Genomic DNA, 19,483 nt, shown 5'->3' on the forward strand with positions numbered 1-19,483 from the left:
TAAGGGTCATTAGTGTGACCCGTAACTTCTGGCCCTCTGAGAACCCCTCCTCTATCACTTTTTTCTAGTGGCCCAAGGCAGGGGATGCTCCAAATGCTGGCAGCTGTCCACACAATGTGCACCCACATCTGCAAGTGTAATAACCAGCACACACTGTGACTGGCCCCATGCACCACTGCACAGGACATCAGCAATAGCCCTAGAGAGATGGTGTGAGACAGGGAACTGAACACCAGATGGTTACGGTGCTTTCCAAAGGTCAAGTTGCACCCAGAAAGGAGAGCCAGGACTCACAGACATGCTGTCCTAGAGGTTCCCCAGGTCTAGGTCTCACTGCTGTTCCCAGCCTCTTGTCCCCTCCAGAGCAGGCAGTCTGCCATAGAGACAGGAAAGGAAGCACACCTCAGCAGTAGCCCAGAGACCTGCTTTATTGACACGGGCTGCACAGCTCTGACTAGAACCACTTGGCAGGTCAACAACTCTGACATTTAATGGGTACTCAAGAATGTAGAAGGACCAGAGCACGCTACTCCTCAAAAAGGGCCGCCAGGAACTCCTCAGAGCCGTCCCTCCGCTGCGAGTCTCCTCTCTCCTCTGGCTCTCCAGTGTCTTCCATGAGCTGCTCCAAGTCCAGGTCACTGGAACCATCATCTTCAGGGGGAAAACTTGCTGCCTCCTGTGTCAGGGGCTCCTGAGGTCCAGGACCTTCCTTTCTCAAAGGACAAACCCCATGCTGAGCTAGTGGGGTAGGGCTCTCTGATACAATTTTAATTTCTTTCTCCACAGGTAAGTTGATTGCTGAGGCCTTGCTTTCAGGAGCCTTAAATTTCTTTTTAGGGCCTAAAGAAAACAAAGTCCCTTTATGTTAACCTATCCTGATGTCTTACAACTAGACTTCATAATTCTTATGCTTAAAGCATCTGAAAGGATAATTGCCATCAGAATGTGGAATACAGACTTTCGGGTCACACATGGGCTCTAGCCTCGTGTCAGCTGTGTATTCAACATGGGTCCTGAACAAATCTGAAATCTCTGAGGGCTTTGTATCTGAAATGTCAAGGGGCTGGAAAGATAGCTCAGGAGTTAAATGAACTTGCTGCTCTTGAAGAAGACTGGGTTTCAATCCCAAGACTCATATAGTGGCTCACAACCACCTGTAACTCCAGTTCCAGAGGATATGACACCCTCTTCTGGCCTCTGTGAGCACCAAGCACACATGTGGTGCACAGGTATATATGCAAGCAAAACATCCATACACATAAAATTAAAAAAAAATAAATGTCAGAAATCTAAGGCCCATTCCATGAGATGGAACCCATACCTGGCACTGTTAAAGGGTCCAAGAACCTGTGTATAGACAGATCTTAGGCCCTAAGGGAAAATCCAGTACCATTATTCTACTTAATGGACATGGAATTGCCACACACCTCTACCCAAGGCTCAAGGATGTTTGAGAAAGAAGGGAAAATACAGGGGTTGGGGATTTAGCTCAGTGGTAGAGCGCTTGCCTAGCAAGCGCAAGGCCCTGGGTTCGGTCCTCAGCTTCAGAAAAAAAAAAAAAAAAAAAAAAAAGAAGGGAAAATACAAAAGGTTATTTTTGAACACAACAGGGCAGTTGCACATATGAACTCAGTGATTGTGACAGCAGGCATAAGATCTGTGCAGACTTAAGCCAGATACAAATCCAATATGGAAAGGGCCTGAACTCTCACTACTGGCTGAAAAGCTACTGGCATTTTTAAAATAAGATTTATTTTTATTTTATGTGTATGGGTGTTTTGCCAGTGCCCAGGGGGGTCAGAAGAGGGTATGAGATCCCCAGGAACTAGAGTCATGGATGGTTGTGAGCCATCATCGTGTTTGAGTGTCAGGAACTGGGTCCTCTGGAAGACCAGCCAGTGCTTGATTGAGCTTGATATCTGATGAGAGAGGGAAAGTCAGTTGTCTTTAGTGGTATGACTGACCCCTGATAAGTCAACCACACTCCAAGCCAGGCCCCATGCCCAAGACTAGCTAACTGGAACTGATGGGATGAGGGGAAGAAGAAAACACATGTTTGTGAGGTTAGAAAGAGAAGGAGGAAGAGTGTAGATACAGGAGAAGCCAAAGGGCAAACACGACCAAAGTACACTGTATGAAATTCTCAAGCTGGGCAGTGCTAACATTCCTTTTAATCCCAGCACTCAGGAGGCAAAGGCAAGGCCCAGGTATCTCTGTGAGTTCAAGGTCAGCCTGGTCTACACAGTGAGTTCCTGGTCAGATAGGACTATATAGTGAGACCCTGTCTCAAAAAACAAAAAAGAAAGAAAGAAAGAAAGGAAGGAAGGAAGGAAGGAAGGAAGGAAGGAAGGAAGGAAGGAAGGAAGGAAGGAAGGAAGGAAGGAAGAAAGAAAGAAAGAAAGAAAGAAAGAAAGAAAGAAAGAAAGAAAGAAAGAAAGAAAGAAAGAAAGAAAAGAAACCTACATGGTAGAAAGATAGAACTGACTCCCAAAAGGAGAGATCTGCACCATGGCGTGCACACATGCATACATACAAACGGTTCAGTGTAAAATGCCAAACATCTAGTCATGGAATCACTGAAAGGTGTAGCAGAACATCATGGCCTGGAACTCAGAGAGTTGCCTGCCTCTGCCTCTTGAGTGCTGGGATTAAAGGCCTTCCATACTATAACCGACCACAATTAAGTTTATAAAGAATGTTCTAGGTTCAATCTTTCATTCAGAATTTCATTTACCCCCCTTCTCCTCTTTCTTCTTTCGGTATTTTTGAGAAAGAGTCCCACTCTGTAGCCCAAGCTAGTCTCAAACTCATATATAACACAGGCCAGTCTCAGCGTCACAATCCTCCTACTGCAACACAAACACATGAAGAGTAGTAGAACTGCTCAGAAATAACCCAGGGAGGAGGGATACAGACAAGGACTTTAGTCCCCATGGCCTTCAAGTCTCTGAGCCATACCTGGATGGTCCAGGTCTGAATTCCCCTGTTCTTCTTTCTCTCCCAATATGGGTCCAGGAGGGACTGTGGACTCATTGCCTGAAGACTTCTTCACAGTCTTCTCTTTTGGAGTCCCATCTCGTCCTCCTGCTAGGCCTGTATAAGCCCCAGGCCCAAGCATAAAGAAAATGTGTTGATATCTTAGCAAGGCAGATGGTGGCCATGCATTTAGCTTCTGCCTTGTTCACATCTCTGGCCCACTCTCAGTCTAGCAGGCTTCCTCTGTGGCTTCCGGTTCTACCCATCTTGACATTGCTGCCCCAGGGTTTTCTCCCCACTATTGTTCTCCTCAGAACCACCCTTCTCCAAGAAATCAACCTTGGTGACCAACACGGCTGCTGGAAAACACTTGCTCTTGACTTCTGCCCTCCCTACCTGTGGGACTTGTAGTGATATTTCATATGTACTTTAATAAATAAAGGTTGCCTAAAGATCAGAGAGTAAAACAGCCACCCTGGTCAGCCTTAAAGACCAGGCAATGGTGACACACACCTTTACTCCCAGTAGCCACCCTAGTTTGCCACAGAAACCAGGCAGTAGTGGTTCATGATTTTAATCCCAGAACTAGAGAGGAATATAAGATGGGAGGAGACGGGCTGGAGAGATGGCTCAGAGGTTAAGAGCATTGCCTGCTCTTCCAAAGGTCCTGAGTTCAATTCCCAGCAACCACATGGTGGCTCACAACAATCTGTAATGGGATCTGGTGCTCTCTTCTGGCCAGCAGGCATACAGACAGAATATTGTATACATAATAAATAAATATTTATAAAATATTTATTATAAATATTTTATATAATAAATATTTATTATAAAATAAAAAAAAAGATGGGAGGAGACAACTCTCAGTCAGACTCATTCTGAGGATTCCTGGAGGCAAGATCGCCATTTCAGACTGAGGTAGAGGTAAGAACAAGCTGCTATCTGTTTTGCTTTTCTGACCTTCAGGTTGAACCCTAATATCTGCCTCTGGGTTTTTATTAATCGTGCTACAGGGACTTGCCCCTTTTTGGCTGTCTTCCTTACCTCTTGACTTGGTTTTTTTGGTCTGTATTGTAGCTGGCTTGGGTCTAGGCAAAGTTGGGTTCTTCAATAGGGAAAGAACAGAAAAAGATAAATTGAAACACAAAACTCTTTCTAAAAACCGAGGAGGCATTTAGTCATGTGATTCCCATGCCAACACGAAGAACTGAGTTCAATCCAGAACACACATTAAAAAGCTGTGTATTGAGTGCGAGGCCAGCCTGATCTACAGAGTGAGTTCCAGGACCCAGGACTATTTTTTGTCTCAAAAAAAAAAAAAAAAAAAAAAAAGATGTGTGTGATGGGGCACATTTGTAATCCCAGCACCAAGGATATGAAAACAGGTGTATACTTGGGGCTTGTAAAACAACCTACTAAATGGACAAGCTCCAGACCTATGTCAAATACCAAGGTGGATGGCACCTGAAGATGACACTTGAGATTGACCTGTGGCCTCCACATGCATTTGAACATACATGTGTGTGTGCACCTACATGCACATGCACCTGCACACACATTCTCTTTTGTGTAGAGGAGGGCTAGATCATAATAGTGGGCTTCAGAAAATCAGATGAGGTTTGATTGCAGCCTGGTGCAATTTAAATCTATAGCAGGACAGAGAAATTATGTGGTCACCTTCCTATTCTCAATGCAAAGACTGAATGCATAAGAAGAAGGAAATAAAGCTGGGGCAGGGAGAGATAAACTAAAGACTATGAGATGGCAAGCCTGACAACTTGCATTCAACTGGAGGGACTCACAAGGTAGAAAAAAAAAGAACCAACTCCCTCAAATTGTTCTCGGGAATGCATTCACACACCCAAGAAAAAATTTTTTTACCAAAAAAAAAAAAAAAAAAAAGGTAAATGCGTGTTTCAAAGTGAGGCTAAGAAAATGGGTGACATTCCACACAGAAGAAAGGAGTGGGAAAGGCAACTAGAGGTTTCCTGAAATTACATGAAGGACCAAAGAAACACAGCACAAACTGTGTGATCAAGGAGTCCCACAATGAGGAAGGAAAGTTTCCCTTCATGGAGATCCTCAGGGTGAGGCCAGGGTCAGTGCCCAAGGCTGGATTCAAAGGGACCACAAATCTATGCCAACCACATCCCTTCAGGAACCCCAGGAGAAATGTCACAATAATGTCCTCTGAACCAGTATCTAAAGCTTTACTTTCTTCTCTTCTTTCTCCTCCTTCTTCTCCTCTGAGTCCTTCTCTTTCTCCAGACAAGACTCGGGGCTGTTGGACTCAAGGAGCGCCATATCTAGAAGAGGGAAAGGATAGACTATGTGTCCAAAATGCACTAGGTGAGGTGGAGGTGATTTCAGAAAATCCATCTTCCGACTCTGCCTCTGAATCCTCGGGATGGTCCCCATGTCACCACAGTTCCACTCAACACTACTTACACACCCTGTCTCACCCATCCGTCCAGATACAGTCACAAGACCTCCCACTAGAGAATCTGGAATGGCGCGGAAAATGCAGGCTTGGACCTGTGGGGAAAAGGGAGCTCTCCACCCTCCCACCCTACACTCCTACCTTTCCCTTCCCCAGTGCTGTCAGATCCATTGTATCGACTCAGGAAACCAAACAAGTTAACCCGCTCCTGGAAAACCAAGAGACAACAGTGTCACCCACCACCCTCCCAGACACAACAGTTGCCCTGTCAACTGGATTTTGTCCAGTTATGACAAAATCTGCATTCATTTTCCAATCCACTTTCACTTGAAATATTACATTAGCTTTATCTGAACTTTTAATGGAGATTAATTATAACCTCTTTTCTAGTTTATTCATGATGGAGAAAGTAACTAGGAAAGAGAAATGCACGTTATTCTCTACCCCACCCCTGCCCCTTCCAGAGGAATTTGAGAGAAAAACTGTTTGGGCTGAGAGAAGACACCCCTGTCTAAGATGGGGAAAGGAGTGGCTGGGCTAGGGATCAGGGAAACCTGGCAGGAAAGAAAGGGTGAGCTCTAAGACAAGAGCTGCAATGGGAAGGCCACCAGTTCCGTCGTGCAGCAACAGGAGGTGTGGGCTCCCTTTGGATCCAATGGGACCCAGCATGTGGGCTGAGCACTCGCCCACCTGAATATTGATCTGTTCTGCCTTGTGAGCCATCGTTATGGCTGCCTCCAGTTTCTGGCTGTAATCCTTGTTCCTGCATTTTTTCTAAAATAGGTTAGAATTCATAATAAATATACATCTTAAAAATAGTCAACATAGAAATTCTCAAATAACTAGTAATTCTTGAAATTCTTCAACTTAGGGCTGGAGAGATGGCTCAGCAGTTAAATATTGCTCTTCCAGAGGACCAAAGTTAAGTTATCAGCATCCATATCAGGCAACTAACAACCATCTAAACTCCAGCCTCGGGGGATCAGAAGCTTTGGACATGCATGCATGTGCACATACCACAATTAAAAATAAAAATAAATATTTTTTAAAAATAATCAATAATAATATTAGAAGAGTGACCACAGCATATCACTACCCACCAGACATTATCTCTTTTTTTTTTTTTTTTTTTTTTTCGAGACAGGATCACACACTGTAGCTCAGTCTGGCCTGGCACTCACTATAGTCTATTGGCCTCAAACTCACAGCAACTCCTTAGCCTCCGCTTCCTGCATGCTGAATTATAAATGTGAATCACCACACCTTAGACATTATCTTAGCTACGGGTGCTTAGCTGTCAGTTCTGGGTACTGACAGGACACTCTGTTCTTAATCTTTTGGGGCTCAGAAATAATACTCTCCTTCCCAGGAAACCTCTGACATTTCGGTGCCCTCTCCACAGTGCCTCACACAGGAATTTGAAGGAAAAGAAGACCCACATTCAGGTGACTTTGCTTTTCAGCTTCTCACAAGTTCCTCTGAACCCACAGTTTAATGCTCGTAGTTCAGTTGAATAGGAGGCACATAACAAACATCTCTTCTCCAAGCTCCACAATTCCAAAGGTCATCTTGTTGAGTTAATTAAACTCAAAATGATTACAGGGATTATACATGCTTCTCAGTTAGGGAAAACTAAAGACAAGGTTTGGAGACAATTATTTGGTTGTCACAACTAGAAGAGGGCAAGACATAGGGTAGAGGATGCTGCAGTGTCCAAGGATCTTGCTAATACCTGCATGCAGAACAGATGTAGCTAACACCTGCAAGCAGAATAGATGCAGCTAACACCTGCAAGCAGAACAGGTGCAGCTAATACCTGCATGCAGAACAGGTGCAGCTAACACCTGCAAGCAGAATAGATGCAGCTAACACCTGCAAGCAGAACAGGTGCAGTTAACACTTGTATACAGAATAGGTACAAGCGGGCTGGAGAGATGGCTCAGAGGTTAAGAGAGAGCACTGACTGTTCATCCAGAGGTCCTGAGTTCAATTCCCAGCAACCACATGGTGGCTCACAACCATCCATAATGAGAGCTGGTTCCCTGTTCTGGCCTGTAAGCATACATGCAGGCAGAACATTGTATATGAAATAAATTCTTTAAAAAAAAAAAAGAATAGGTACAAGCTAACACCTGCAGACAGAAGATTATCTGGACCAAGATGCCCACAGTGCTAGGACTGTGAAACTCTGGGTTAACCTGGGCCTAACAGCTGCAATTCCCAAACTGACTCAGAACATGGTATGGTGGGCTTACCCATAATCCCAGGATTTAGGAGTCTGGGGATAGGAGGATCAGAAGTTCGAGGTCATTCTCGACTACATAGTGAATTCCAGGCCAGCCTGGGATATGAGACCTTCTCCAAAAAAAAAAAACAGCAAAAACTCAAAAAGAAAAAAAAACAAAACACCTGTTCCCTGTATCACAACAGATGCCCAAAGTTTGCTCACCACTTTGGATAGCTCCAGGGACAGTTCCTGGAAGCTCTTCAGCATGCTGACTGAAATCCATGCACGAGAAACTGTTTCTCCAAAATATGTCACATGGTACTTGGACTGTAACAAAAGATAAGACTTGAATTCCTGCCCACCTCTCTGCTTTTCCCTTGTCGGAATGGTAGAGAAATATGGAGGTGGGAAGTCACAGGGAAGATGCTGGAGCTCATATCCTCCCTGAGCACTGGCTCACCTACCCTGTTCACTCCACTGTTCCTCTACTCTGACCTCAGGGATCCCAGGAAACACAAAACAAAGATGCCCTCCTAGGCAGCAAATGGATCTCAATACAAGTTCATTTCTCTATGTGTCTATCTTCCTCCATATCTGTCACTCTTAATTGTCTGCTTCCACGTGTCTACTAGACAAATCTAACTCTAAATATGTTAGGGTGGCTATGCCGCTGCTCGGACCAAAACCAGGAAACTCACCGGCAGGGAATCAAGATGAGATGTAAAAAGAAAATACTCCCCCAGGTCAGGATCAGGTTCTATCATGCCTGGCCACCTGGGGACGAGGAATGGAATGGAGAGAAAGGGGTTACGATCAGAACACAACCTCACCATCATGCACACATGGAAAAGAGCAAGATGCTTTTGTAAAAGACCCAAAAGCTCCATTAGTCCCTACTGGTGCTCACTACCAAATGAATGACATGACTTCCACCAGTCTACAAGGGAGCTCAGTCATCCTAGCAAGCCTGTGGACAGAACCAGAAATAGGCTAACCTTCTCTCTACTTTGCATGTCTCTCACATCTCAACATTTTTAAATATCTTGAAGCAGGGCAGATGGCTCACAATCCAAGCACTAGGGAAGCTTAGGCAAGATTTCAAGCTCAAGGCCAGCATTGTTTCAAAAACAAAGCAAAACAGAAACAAGAAATTGCTTTAGGTCCTCCCTTTTTTTCACTCATGGCAGCATCATCTGACCCATTTTTCCAGAGATCCCACTTCCACCCAGGAACATAGTCTTCCAAAGCCTTCCAGCCCGGTCCTCTGTCTTTCTCCCTCACTGATGCTCTTTCTGATGAAGGTACCACATCTATGACAAGATCGCCATATCCTTTCATGACTCTACCACTCCCAAGTTCAGGAAAGATGTTCGCTGTTATGGTGCCCTACCAGGGGTAACCATGTTGCTTGGCCCAGATGATGGATCCTGGAATGTAGGAGGCATAAGCCACATCGTTCTCACTCCCTGTCCAGGTCTCCTCGGGAATATCACAGCAATTATAATTCAGGTCTGCCAAAAGAGGAGACTGTAGAAATGAGAGGCTCAAAGGGTATAACTAGGATGGATTCCATAGAGAGGGCAAAGGGAAGTGGTACGGGCTGCAGCTGGGAGAGACTAGAAACCCTGTAGAGGAAATGCAGCTAGAGCCAAGAGGAGTGCTGCCTCCCAAAACAGATTCCTGCTCACATCCCAGAGTGACTCTGCCCCCTCTGTGGAGCAGTTTCTCTAAGAGGCTTTCTCATCTGTAAAATAAGTACACTTGACAAGATGGTCATAATCTGTCCAAACCATTTCAAACATTCTAGAATGAATGCTAAAATCATTGGGTCTCTCTTACTTGCTTCTTCCCACATGTATCCCTCTCTACCCACAATCCAACACCAACATTCCAGGAGGCACTGGTACAATCAGGCAAGGCTGACATACATGGAATTCACTCAGTGTACACATTAAGATTTCCAGGCTACCTATGCCTTCCTCCCACAGAACAGGAAGATCCTCCCTCCCAGTCCCCACAAGGATCCCTCAATGCCAGCTACATCTAAGTTGTACCTAAATGAAAGGAGACATGCTGGGGAAGAAAGGGAGAAGCAATAAAAACTGGGGGGGGGGGACATTTCCCTTCCCTGTACCTGGATTCTGGTCACAAGACCAATTATCTGGGAGCACTGAGGGATCAATGTCTCCACGTAGCTGCCTCCATTTCTCACACTTTGGAAAGGAACACTGGACCCAGATGAGACACTGGCCTGTGACAGGAGAGACACTAAAGTAAGACAAAAAAAAGTTCTTCCTTCTTCAATCCAACTAAATTCAATATAACTTTCTCTGTGGCCCCTGAATCGTGTCTCAGCCATAATAACTAGTCGAGTCTGAGTCAAAGCAGCAGAGTGAGAGCTCAGGGAAGACAGCCTAACTTGGTGGCAGAGCTGGCCTTAGAATTCAAGCCTTACACTGTAATCTCTCCCTACCAGGCACAAGTGATGCTCTTCCTGTCCCGACACCAAAGAGAAAGGCTGCTGTAGCCCAGCAGTTCAGAGCATGGACTGGTTTCCCAGTGTTTCGTTCCCAGCACCCACATGGGACAGCTCACAAATGCCTCAACTTCCCCTTCTGGAGATCTGACACTCCCTTCAGGCCTCCATAGGCATTTGCTCATGGGCACAACCTCATACTCTGACACTTACATACACAATATTAAAACTTAAAAAAAAAATTTAAGGTTGCCTTAGGGCTGGAAGTTTACCTCGGTGTTCTGTAGAATACTTTCTTAACTTTTGCAAAGCCCCAGGAATCCATCCTTGTTATCACAAGGATACAGAAAGCTTGGGGCTAGGAAACTGCTTCCTTGAAAGTAGGAGAACTGAGTTAAATCAACACACTCACACTACCCATGTAAAAATGCTGAGCACAGTGATGGGTGCTTGTAACCATGGCAGTGGGGAGACAGAGACTGGCGAATCCCTAGGGCTCACTAGCTAACTAGCCTAGGCTATTTGGTAAATTCCAGACCAGTGAGAGACCCCGGGTCTAACTCTGACATCACACTAACATTCCCTAAATACTGATCAGCACCTCTTCCGTGCACAGTATCTGTAATTGTTTTTTTTTTTTTTTTTTTTCAAGACAGGGTTTCTCTGTAGCTACGGAGCCTGTCCTGGAACTAGCTCTGTAGACCAGGCTGGCCTCGAACTCACAAAGATCCGCCTGCCTCTGCCTCCCGAGTGCTGGGATTAAAGGCGTGCGCCACCACCGCCCGGCCAGTATCTGTAATTGTAATTCTTACCCAAATCTCAACTATTTATCTTTCTGTTATCAAATTACAAGTTTGTAAGGCTGAACAGATATCATCAATGATGAGGGCTGGAGAGATGGCTCAGCAGGTAAAGAACATTGACTGCTCTTCCAGAGGACTCAGGTTCAATTCCCAGCACTCACATGGCAGCTCACAACTGTCTGTAAATCAGTTTTATGGGATCTTACACCTTTACACCAACGCACATAAAATAAAGTTAAATGATAAAAAAAATCCTTAAAAATATAAATTAAAAAAAGATATCTCAATCATTAAGATCAGAGCACATACTACCCTTACAGAGGACCCCAGTTCAGTTCCCAGCATCCACCTAGTGCATCTCACAACTGCATGTAACTCCAGCCCTAAGGGATTGTCTTAGTCAGGGTTACTATTGCTGTGTTGAAACACCATGACCAAAACAACATGGGGAAGAAAGAGCTTATCTAGCTTAAGCTTCCATATCACAGCTTATCATTAAAGGAAGTCATTAGAAGAACTCAAACAGGTTGGAACCTGGAGGCAGGAGCTAATGCAGAAACCATGGAGGGGTGCTGCTTACTGTCTTGCTTATTATGGCTTGCTCAGCCTGCTTTCTTATAGAACCCAAGACCACAAGCCCAGGGGTGGCACCATTGACAATGAGTCGTCATCGTCGTCCCCCCCCCCCCCCCGCATCAATCACTAATTGAGAAAATGCCTTATAGGCAGGCTTGCCTGCAGCACATCTTATAGAAGCATTATCTCAAATTAGGTTCCCTCCTCTCTGGTAATTCTACCTGTGTCAAGTTGACATAAAAACAGACAGCACAGAATTCTACTTCCTCATTGGCCTCAAAAGGCACTGCACTCATGTGCACAAATCCACATACAGAGACACATACATAAACATAATTAAAAATAAAATAAATCTTTAAAAAATGACCAAGTTCTGCTCCTGGGACTTGAGAGGGAGGAGAAGAGGAGTGGGGGAGGGGGAGAGGGGCGGGAGGAGGATGGGGAGGGAAATGGGAGGCGGGGAGGAGGCGGAAAATTTGTTTTTCAATAAAAAAAAAAATGACCAAGTTGCATCCTTTAGGACCAATGCCCTAAGTTCATTCTCCTCCACAAGACACAAGTCTGAGTCCAGCACCCTTCTCTTAACCATTTACTCTGCCCCTCACAAAGGCCATGGCTTCCTTTTATTCATTACTTTTCAAACCTCCACTTATATCTACTCAAGGTTTCCAATATGTTCTATGAAACTTCACAAACTTGAGAAACAGTTATTCACACATCATCAAGCCAGTGTGTGTGTGTGCATGCACGCACGCGCGCGTGTGTGTGTGTGCACGAGCATGTGTAGAAAGAGAGGTCAGAAGTTGATGATCAGCATCTTCCCCTATTGTACCCCATCTTATTATTTTGGGGGGTATGTGATTTGAGGTTTATGAGTGTATGTGTGTGCATGCATGTACACAGATGCACATGAAGCAAAGAAGTTTTACTTGGTTATTATTTGGGCAGGGTGGGTGAGGCAAGGTTTCACTGTGTAGCTGGCTGGCCTCAAGCTCACAGTGCCTCTGCCTCCTAAGTGCCCCAGTTAAAAGCATATACCACCACGCCTCGTAATGTTTTATTTTTACTTTTAATTGTGTTAACGTAGGAATGTGTGTGTATGTGGAGTGTGGTGCTCATGGAGAAAGACATGGCCATTGGATCCTCTGGAGATGAAGTTAGAGTCAGTTGTAAGACACCTCCTGGGTGCTCTGAACTGAACTCAAGTCCTCTACAAGAGCAGTAAACCCTCTTAACCACTAAGACAACTCTCTGGCCCCCTTCACCTTATTTATAAGACAGGATCTCTCTGAACCTGGAGTTTCCTGATTCTGACACGGATCTTCCTGCCTCTGCTCCCTACGCATTAGGCTTTACAGGCACACATCACTGAACCTTGCTTTTTCACGTGGGTTTTAATAAAGGCTCAAACTCAGATCCTCACGCTTGATCATCAAGCACTTTACTGACCGAGCCATCTCCATGGTACTCTATCTTCATCCTGATACCTGGACACTAATGACACTGCCCCACTCAACCACAGCATCAGATGGCTAAGTGGAGTCTGTTCCTTCTCACACTCCCCACATCTCTCCAGGTAGAAGGTAGGGAGATCATCTTTACTCCCACCAGCACTACGCCTCTCTCCCGCAGAAACCCTCTGTCTCTGAGGTGCCCTCCACTAGGCACTATCTCGCCCTACTGTCTCCTTGCAAAGATGTTGGCATCCTGCTCAGTCTTTACCTCCCCACTTCAAGCCTTCAGTTCTGATGACAACAGCGTCACAGGACTGCCTCACAAGCACCCCACTGGTTTCTTGGCCCTGTTCCATACACCTCCTCAGTAGCCTACTCCCTCTTCTGCATGACCCAGCCAGTCATGTCAGACAGCACACACAGACTCTGAGTCATATGTCCAGATGTCTTGACTGCCCTGTCCGCTCCACCTCGCTTGCTGAAAGAGTCCTGCAGCTCTTGCTTCATCGCAGTCTCCAGCCCACCAGGCTGTCCCATCCACTCCAAAACCAGGAGGCCCAGTTTGATCTCCAGCATCATGCATGCACACCCACACGAGCACACACATGCACACATACATATAAACAAAAAAGATTTAATATCATCAAACAATATTTCACCTGTAAGTTTGCTGTGTTAAATTTTTACCTACTGCCAATTTTTACCTTAAAACATCTTCAAACGCAGGGATATACCTCACCCATGTCTAATCATATCCCACAAAATTATTGCTTAGACTTACATTTGGGTTCTTTCAAAACATCATTATACTATGTATGAATCATTTCTTAAGTATTTTATCCAAAAACAACATACTGGAGGCTGGAGAAATGGCTCAGTGGTTATGAGCACTTGTTTGTCCAGAGGGTTTGGGTTCAATTCCCAGCACCAACATGATGGCTCACAATTATCTATAACTACAGTTCAAGAAGAGCTGACCTCTTCTGGTCTTTTCCGGCACCAGGAATGGTCACAGTGCACAGACACACATGTAGGTAAAGTACCCACACACATAAAATAAAATTTAAAACTAGACAAAAAATTCTAGTTGGGCATGGTATGTTCATTAGAAATGACAGTTGCTGGGGCTGCAGTGAAGCTCAGTCAGTTGAGTGTTTGCCTAAAACAAAACAAAGCAAAACCAAACAAACAAACAAAAATCACCAATGGTCAGGTATTTACAGAGGTGACCTGGCAAGACTAGAAAAGAGAGCCTCAATCTTAAAGAAAACTGTCTACACTCCAGTGGAAAGCCACACACCCAAGAGAGCACGGGCAGTTTTCTGCACTTGATAAGTTTCAAAAGCCCAAGAGAGAACAAAAGGTTGTGAGGGTAGGAAAGTGGGGGTGGATCAGGAGGTGTTGAGAGAAGAGTGAATATGATAAAAAAAAAATACATTATAAAATTCTCAAAGAACTAATAAATTGAGAGGGGGAACCTGTTTGCTGCTCACCACCGCATGGCGGTGGAGACTGTGTAACCAGCACCCATTCAGAGTGCTCTGGTTGACTGCTCCCTGTCCCCTGGGACACCTCATCTCCTGTGTCCTCTCATCTTCCTGGCAGCCTCCTTCTCAGTTTCCTTCACTCACTTCTTTTTGTTCTCCATCCAGTCTCAAAAAGTCAGGGTTCCAAAGCTCAGCCAAAGGTTTTCTCTCCTCACACCACACTTTCCCTTAACCCGAGCTCATGCACCCCACAGTTCTGAAATCCATTTTGCATACCTGACAATATACAACCATATACTTTTGGCTTCTGTTATGAATTAAGTGCCACTTTGCTCTTTGGCACCTGTGTTATGTCTTGTATACACCTGTATAGTATGATCATATGATAAAACTATACTGTACTGATTAATTTTTGTGGTGCTGAGGACAAAACCCAGCACCGTGTACATGCTGAGTACAAGTTCCCCCACTGAGCTTCTCTCACAGACCTAACTCTATTTAGATGTCTTATACGGGTCTCAAATTTTTGCACCCAAACCAGAATGTTTAATATTCTCCCACAGGGGGCTGGAGAGATGGCTCAGTAGTTAAGAGCACTGGCTGCTCTTCCAGAGGTCCTGAGTTCAATTCCCAGCAACCACATGGTGGCTCGCAACCATCTGTAATGAGATCTGGTACCCTCCTCTGGCGTGTGGGCATACATGGAGGCAGAATGTCATATACATAATAAATAAATAAATCTTTAAAAAAATTATTCCACGGTATCTTCTGCTCTGTTCCCATTTCCTCTGTCATAACTGATCGTGCCAGAGACAATCTTTTTTGATATTTTTCTCTCTCATACTCTGCCAATTATTAATCATTACCTAGTTCTTATGATCTTATCTCTAAAATATTATAAAACCATACATTTCTAGCTCTGTTTTCATTGTCCTAATCCAAGTGCCACTATACATTCTGACACTGGCATCCATTTATTAATGGGTTTGTCCTCCTTCATACTTGATCATTTTCAAACATTAATTTGAAGATGTCATTCACCTGGATACAGCACACCAATGGCTTCTCACTGCCCTTGGGATAAAATTCTTACTACATACTATTTTCCTTTCAAAGATTTTATTTTTATCCTTATATATCTGTGTACATGTATGCATTTGTGTGTTTGCACATGAGAGTAGATGCCCATGAAGGGCAGAAGAAGGCATCAGATCCCCTACAGCTAGAATTATAAGTGGTTGTGAGCGACCTGACCTGGGTGCTGAGAATCACACTCAGGTCCTCTGCAAGTGCTGAACCATCTCTCTTGTCTATGGTACTTTCTTTTATTGAGTTACTGCCTATCTCTATTGTGGAATATTGTTTTAACTAGGTAAAGATGTGTTACATTTGTTTATGTCGCATTTGTTTAACAATGTAAGGATGTGTTTTTAATTATAAAGATGCATTTGTTTCACTTTGCCCGCCTAAGGCACCTGATTGGTCTAATAAAAAGCTGAATGGCCAATAGCTAGGCAGGAGAAAGGATAGGCAGGGCTGTGGAGCAGAGAGAATAAATAGGAGAAATCTAGGCTCTAGAGAGGAGTAGAGAATGAGGGAATCGCCAGCTGCCAGCCAAGCAGACACAAGCAGTGAGAGTAAGATATATATACAGAAGGAAATAAAGGTAAAAAGCCCTAAGGCAAAATGCAAATAAACAGGTTAATTTAAGTTAAAAAGAGATAGCCAGAAAGGAGCCTAAGCTAGACAAAACATTCAAAACTAATAATAAGCCTCCATGATTTAGGAGCTGGTTGATGACTCAAAAGAAAAAGTGTGGTACAATTTTATTTTTATTTATTGAGTTATTGCCTATCTCTTTCCATTTTACCAAAGCTACTCCCCATACCTCCTACCCCTGATCTCATAACTCCAATCAGAACATATCAAATCCTATCTTACCTAAAACTCTCTCCTACCTCCACTAGACAGTTTTCAGGTTTTAACTCAAACACAGTTTCCTGGAGAATGCTTTCCCTGGCTGGCCTGATCTTACTTAGGGCTCCACTGTTTCCTTTCATGACATGATGTTCTTTTTCTTCACCACAAGTATTACAGATTGTATTTACGATAGTCGGTCTCTTTCTACATCCTAGACCAGGAGAGCTCCCCTCTCCTCAGCAACTGTAAGAAACAGAACAAACTTCTTAGTTCTCCTTTTGAGAAATAATCTATTCAGACCTTTCCTTTAGGTGATTTAAGTCCTACACAAGCTGACTGCCTGAAAAGATCACACTTCCAGCTAGCTCCTCCTTTACCATGCAATTGCATCAAGTCCAGGTTTACTACCGAGCTGGTGCTTGCATAGTCTTTCTAGAGTGTCTCTCTGAGTATATGCTAGCCAATTTATGCTTTTATGATTAAAAAAATATGTAAATACAGGGATGGGGGGAATGATTCAGTCAGTAAAATACTTTTCTTTGCAAGTTCAATCTCCAGAATCCATGTAAAAAGAAAAGGAGCACAGGGCTGGTGAGACAACTCAATGCATAAGCAAACCTGCCTCCAAGCCTGATGATCTAAGTTTGATCGCTGAGATCCATTCCACATGGTAGAAAGAGAGACCAACTCTTGCAAGTTGTCTGTGACCTCCACACATGTCAAGAGCATGTATACACAGACACACACACACAAACTGTAACCTAAAGTTTCATTAAATTCTGGGCACAGGGGCAACTATTTGTAATCAACACTGAGGAGACAGGGGCAGATGGATTCCTAGGGCTCATTGGCCTGCCAACTTAAGCCTACTTTGGGAGCTCCAGGCTAATGAGAGCCCATGTCTCAAAAAATGACAGGTAACTTCTGAGGAACAACAGCTAAGGTTGCCTCTGGCCTACATGCACATATGAATTAGCATGTTCCTGTACACACATGAATAAATACAACATGAATATACATATGTACACACATATTAAAATTTAAACTATGGCTGGGCAGTGGTGATGCATGCCTTTAATCCCAGCTCTCGGGAGGCAAAAGCAGGGGGATCTCTGTGATTTCAAGGCCAGCCTGGTCTACAGAACTAGTTCCAGGACAGTTAGGAATGTTACACAGTGAAATCTGGTCTCGAAAAAAATAGAAAACAAAAATTTATTTATTTTATTTATTTATTTTGGTTTTTCGAGACAAGATTTCTCTGTAGCTTTGGGGCCTGTCCTGGAACTAGCTCTTGGAGACCAGCCTGGCCTTGAACTCACAGATATCCACCTGCCTCTGCCTCCCAAGTGCTGGGATTAAAGGCATGCGCTACCACTGCCCAGTGAAAACAAAAATTAAAAACATATATACACATATATATACATTATCAGACACTAGATTAATTTTTATTCCACTGGTCCTTATACTTACCATTCTAAGTTGCTGTTTACTTTGGGGGACATAATCTCAAAATGTATCTTTGGCTGATCTGGAGTTCACTATATAGACCAGGCTGACTTCCAACTCACAGAGATCTGCCTGTCTCCACCTGAGTGCTGAGATTAAAGACATGGACCACCACACGCAGCTCACTTTTATTTTAATGTATGTGAGCCTGTTTTCTTCCAGATTATTTATTTTTAAACTTACTGATACATTATGTGATCTATTTCTTATGACCTAATTTCTCAAGGTCATCATTATTTGAAACATCTATTATTTTTCTGACACACTAAATTGTAGTTTCTATGACAGAAGGAGTATCAGATTGGTTAATCTTTTTTTTTCTTTATTGGGGGGTGTTTGCTTTGTTTTTTGTTTTTATTTTTATTTTGAGATAAGGTTTCTCTGTGTAGCCTTGGCTGTACTGGAACTCACTTTGTAGACCAGGTTGACCTGAAATTCACAGAGATCCACCTGCCTCTGCCTTCTGAATGCTGAGATTAAAGGTATGTGCCACCACACCCAGCCCAGTTCATCATTTCTTTTTCTTTGATATTTTGTTTTATCTTTGTGTATAAATGTGAGTACAAGCATGCTATGGCACATATGTAAATGCAGGCCATGTGCATGCCACAGCAAGTATGCAGAGGTCAGAAGACAACTTCACCTTCTTTGAGACAGTCTCTCATTCTTTTTTCTTTCAGTATATGCCAGGCTAAGTGGCTAGTAAGCTTGCAGAGATCATCTGTCTCTACCTCCTATCTCCCTGTAGGTACACTTCATTTACATGTGTGTGCTATTGCGTCCAGTTCTATGCAAGCTCCAGGGATGTGAACTTAAACCTTCATACTTGTTTGGAAAACATCATATAAGTCAATAATAACTGCCATAAAAAGAGTAAGTTGGTAAAGTAATTCAGTGGCAGACTGCATGGTTAGCATATACACAGCCTTGGGTTCAATCTCAAACCAATAAAAGAGAAGAAATGAGTTCCTATCTATTCCATCCTTACCTTTGTTCCATCAAAGACTAACAACTTCAGCCTTCCAGATGAATACATCTCTGGCTCTTCCCAGGCCTATCTCTTCATCCCTCTGCCTATAATAAATTTTCTTTGGCATATAAATATGTCTGAGTGTCTGCCCTCCCCTGGGGGCAGTGCTCTTATTTGCCTATGTTATTATCGTTGTGTTGTTTTTCTACTTTTTATTGTGGTGTTGGTGGAAACATACCCAGGCCTTTGTACAAACTAGGAAACTATTCTACCACTGAGCTGTCTCCCTAGACCTCTCTCTTATAAACCTGGCATGGCATCCTCAACTACATGGTAAGTTCAAGGCTAACCTGGACTACGTGGAACAGTCTCAAAAAAAGGAAGGTATAAAAAGAAAAACCATACCAAAGCTCTCACTTCACTCCTTTTTATCGACCTTTTTCCCGCCTCTTAACTTTTCAAGTCTAAACTAATGGTGGTGGTGGTGGTGTTTCTGTGTGTATATATGTATACGTGTGTACACAAGCATGTGGAGGCTACAGGTCAACACTGGCTATCTTCTTTTAAGATTTATTTATTATGTATACAGTCATCTGCCTGCATGTATGCCTACAGGCCAGAAGACAGTACCACATCTTATTATAGGTG

The 19,483-nt window shown here is 43.7% G+C and overlaps 1 protein-coding gene across 3 annotated transcripts in view; it reads right to left on the reverse strand.

Annotated features, from left to right (window-relative positions):
- Positions 1–470: 470 nt before the first annotated feature.
- Zcwpw1 (zinc finger CW-type and PWWP domain containing 1) overlaps positions 471–19,483 on the reverse strand; it is a 31,396-nt gene continuing 12,383 nt past the window's right edge. The window contains exons 8-17 of one of the 3 annotated variants that reach the window (XM_057764491.1): positions 9,778–9,894; positions 9,034–9,154; positions 8,342–8,417; positions 7,866–7,970; positions 6,107–6,190; positions 5,558–5,624; positions 5,191–5,282; positions 4,021–4,081; positions 2,959–3,093; positions 471–840 (exon numbers count right to left, since the gene is read on the reverse strand). In XM_057764491.1, the coding sequence (XP_057620474.1) occupies positions 527–840; positions 2,959–3,093; positions 4,021–4,081; positions 5,191–5,282; positions 5,558–5,624; positions 6,107–6,190; positions 7,866–7,970; positions 8,342–8,417; positions 9,034–9,154; positions 9,778–9,894 (1,172 nt within the window). In that variant the 3' untranslated portion in view covers positions 471–526. The remainder of the gene's footprint in view (positions 841–2,958; positions 3,094–4,020; positions 4,082–5,190; positions 5,283–5,557; positions 5,625–6,106; positions 6,191–7,865; positions 7,971–8,341; positions 8,418–9,033; positions 9,155–9,777; positions 9,895–19,483) is intronic. The other 2 variants (XM_057764493.1, XM_057764492.1) reach the window with 2 other exon arrangements.

The sequence above is a fragment of the Chionomys nivalis genome, chromosome 3, assembly GCF_950005125.1.
Source record: "Chionomys nivalis chromosome 3, mChiNiv1.1, whole genome shotgun sequence".
NCBI classification, from domain to species: Eukaryota; Metazoa; Chordata; class Mammalia; order Rodentia; family Cricetidae; genus Chionomys; species Chionomys nivalis.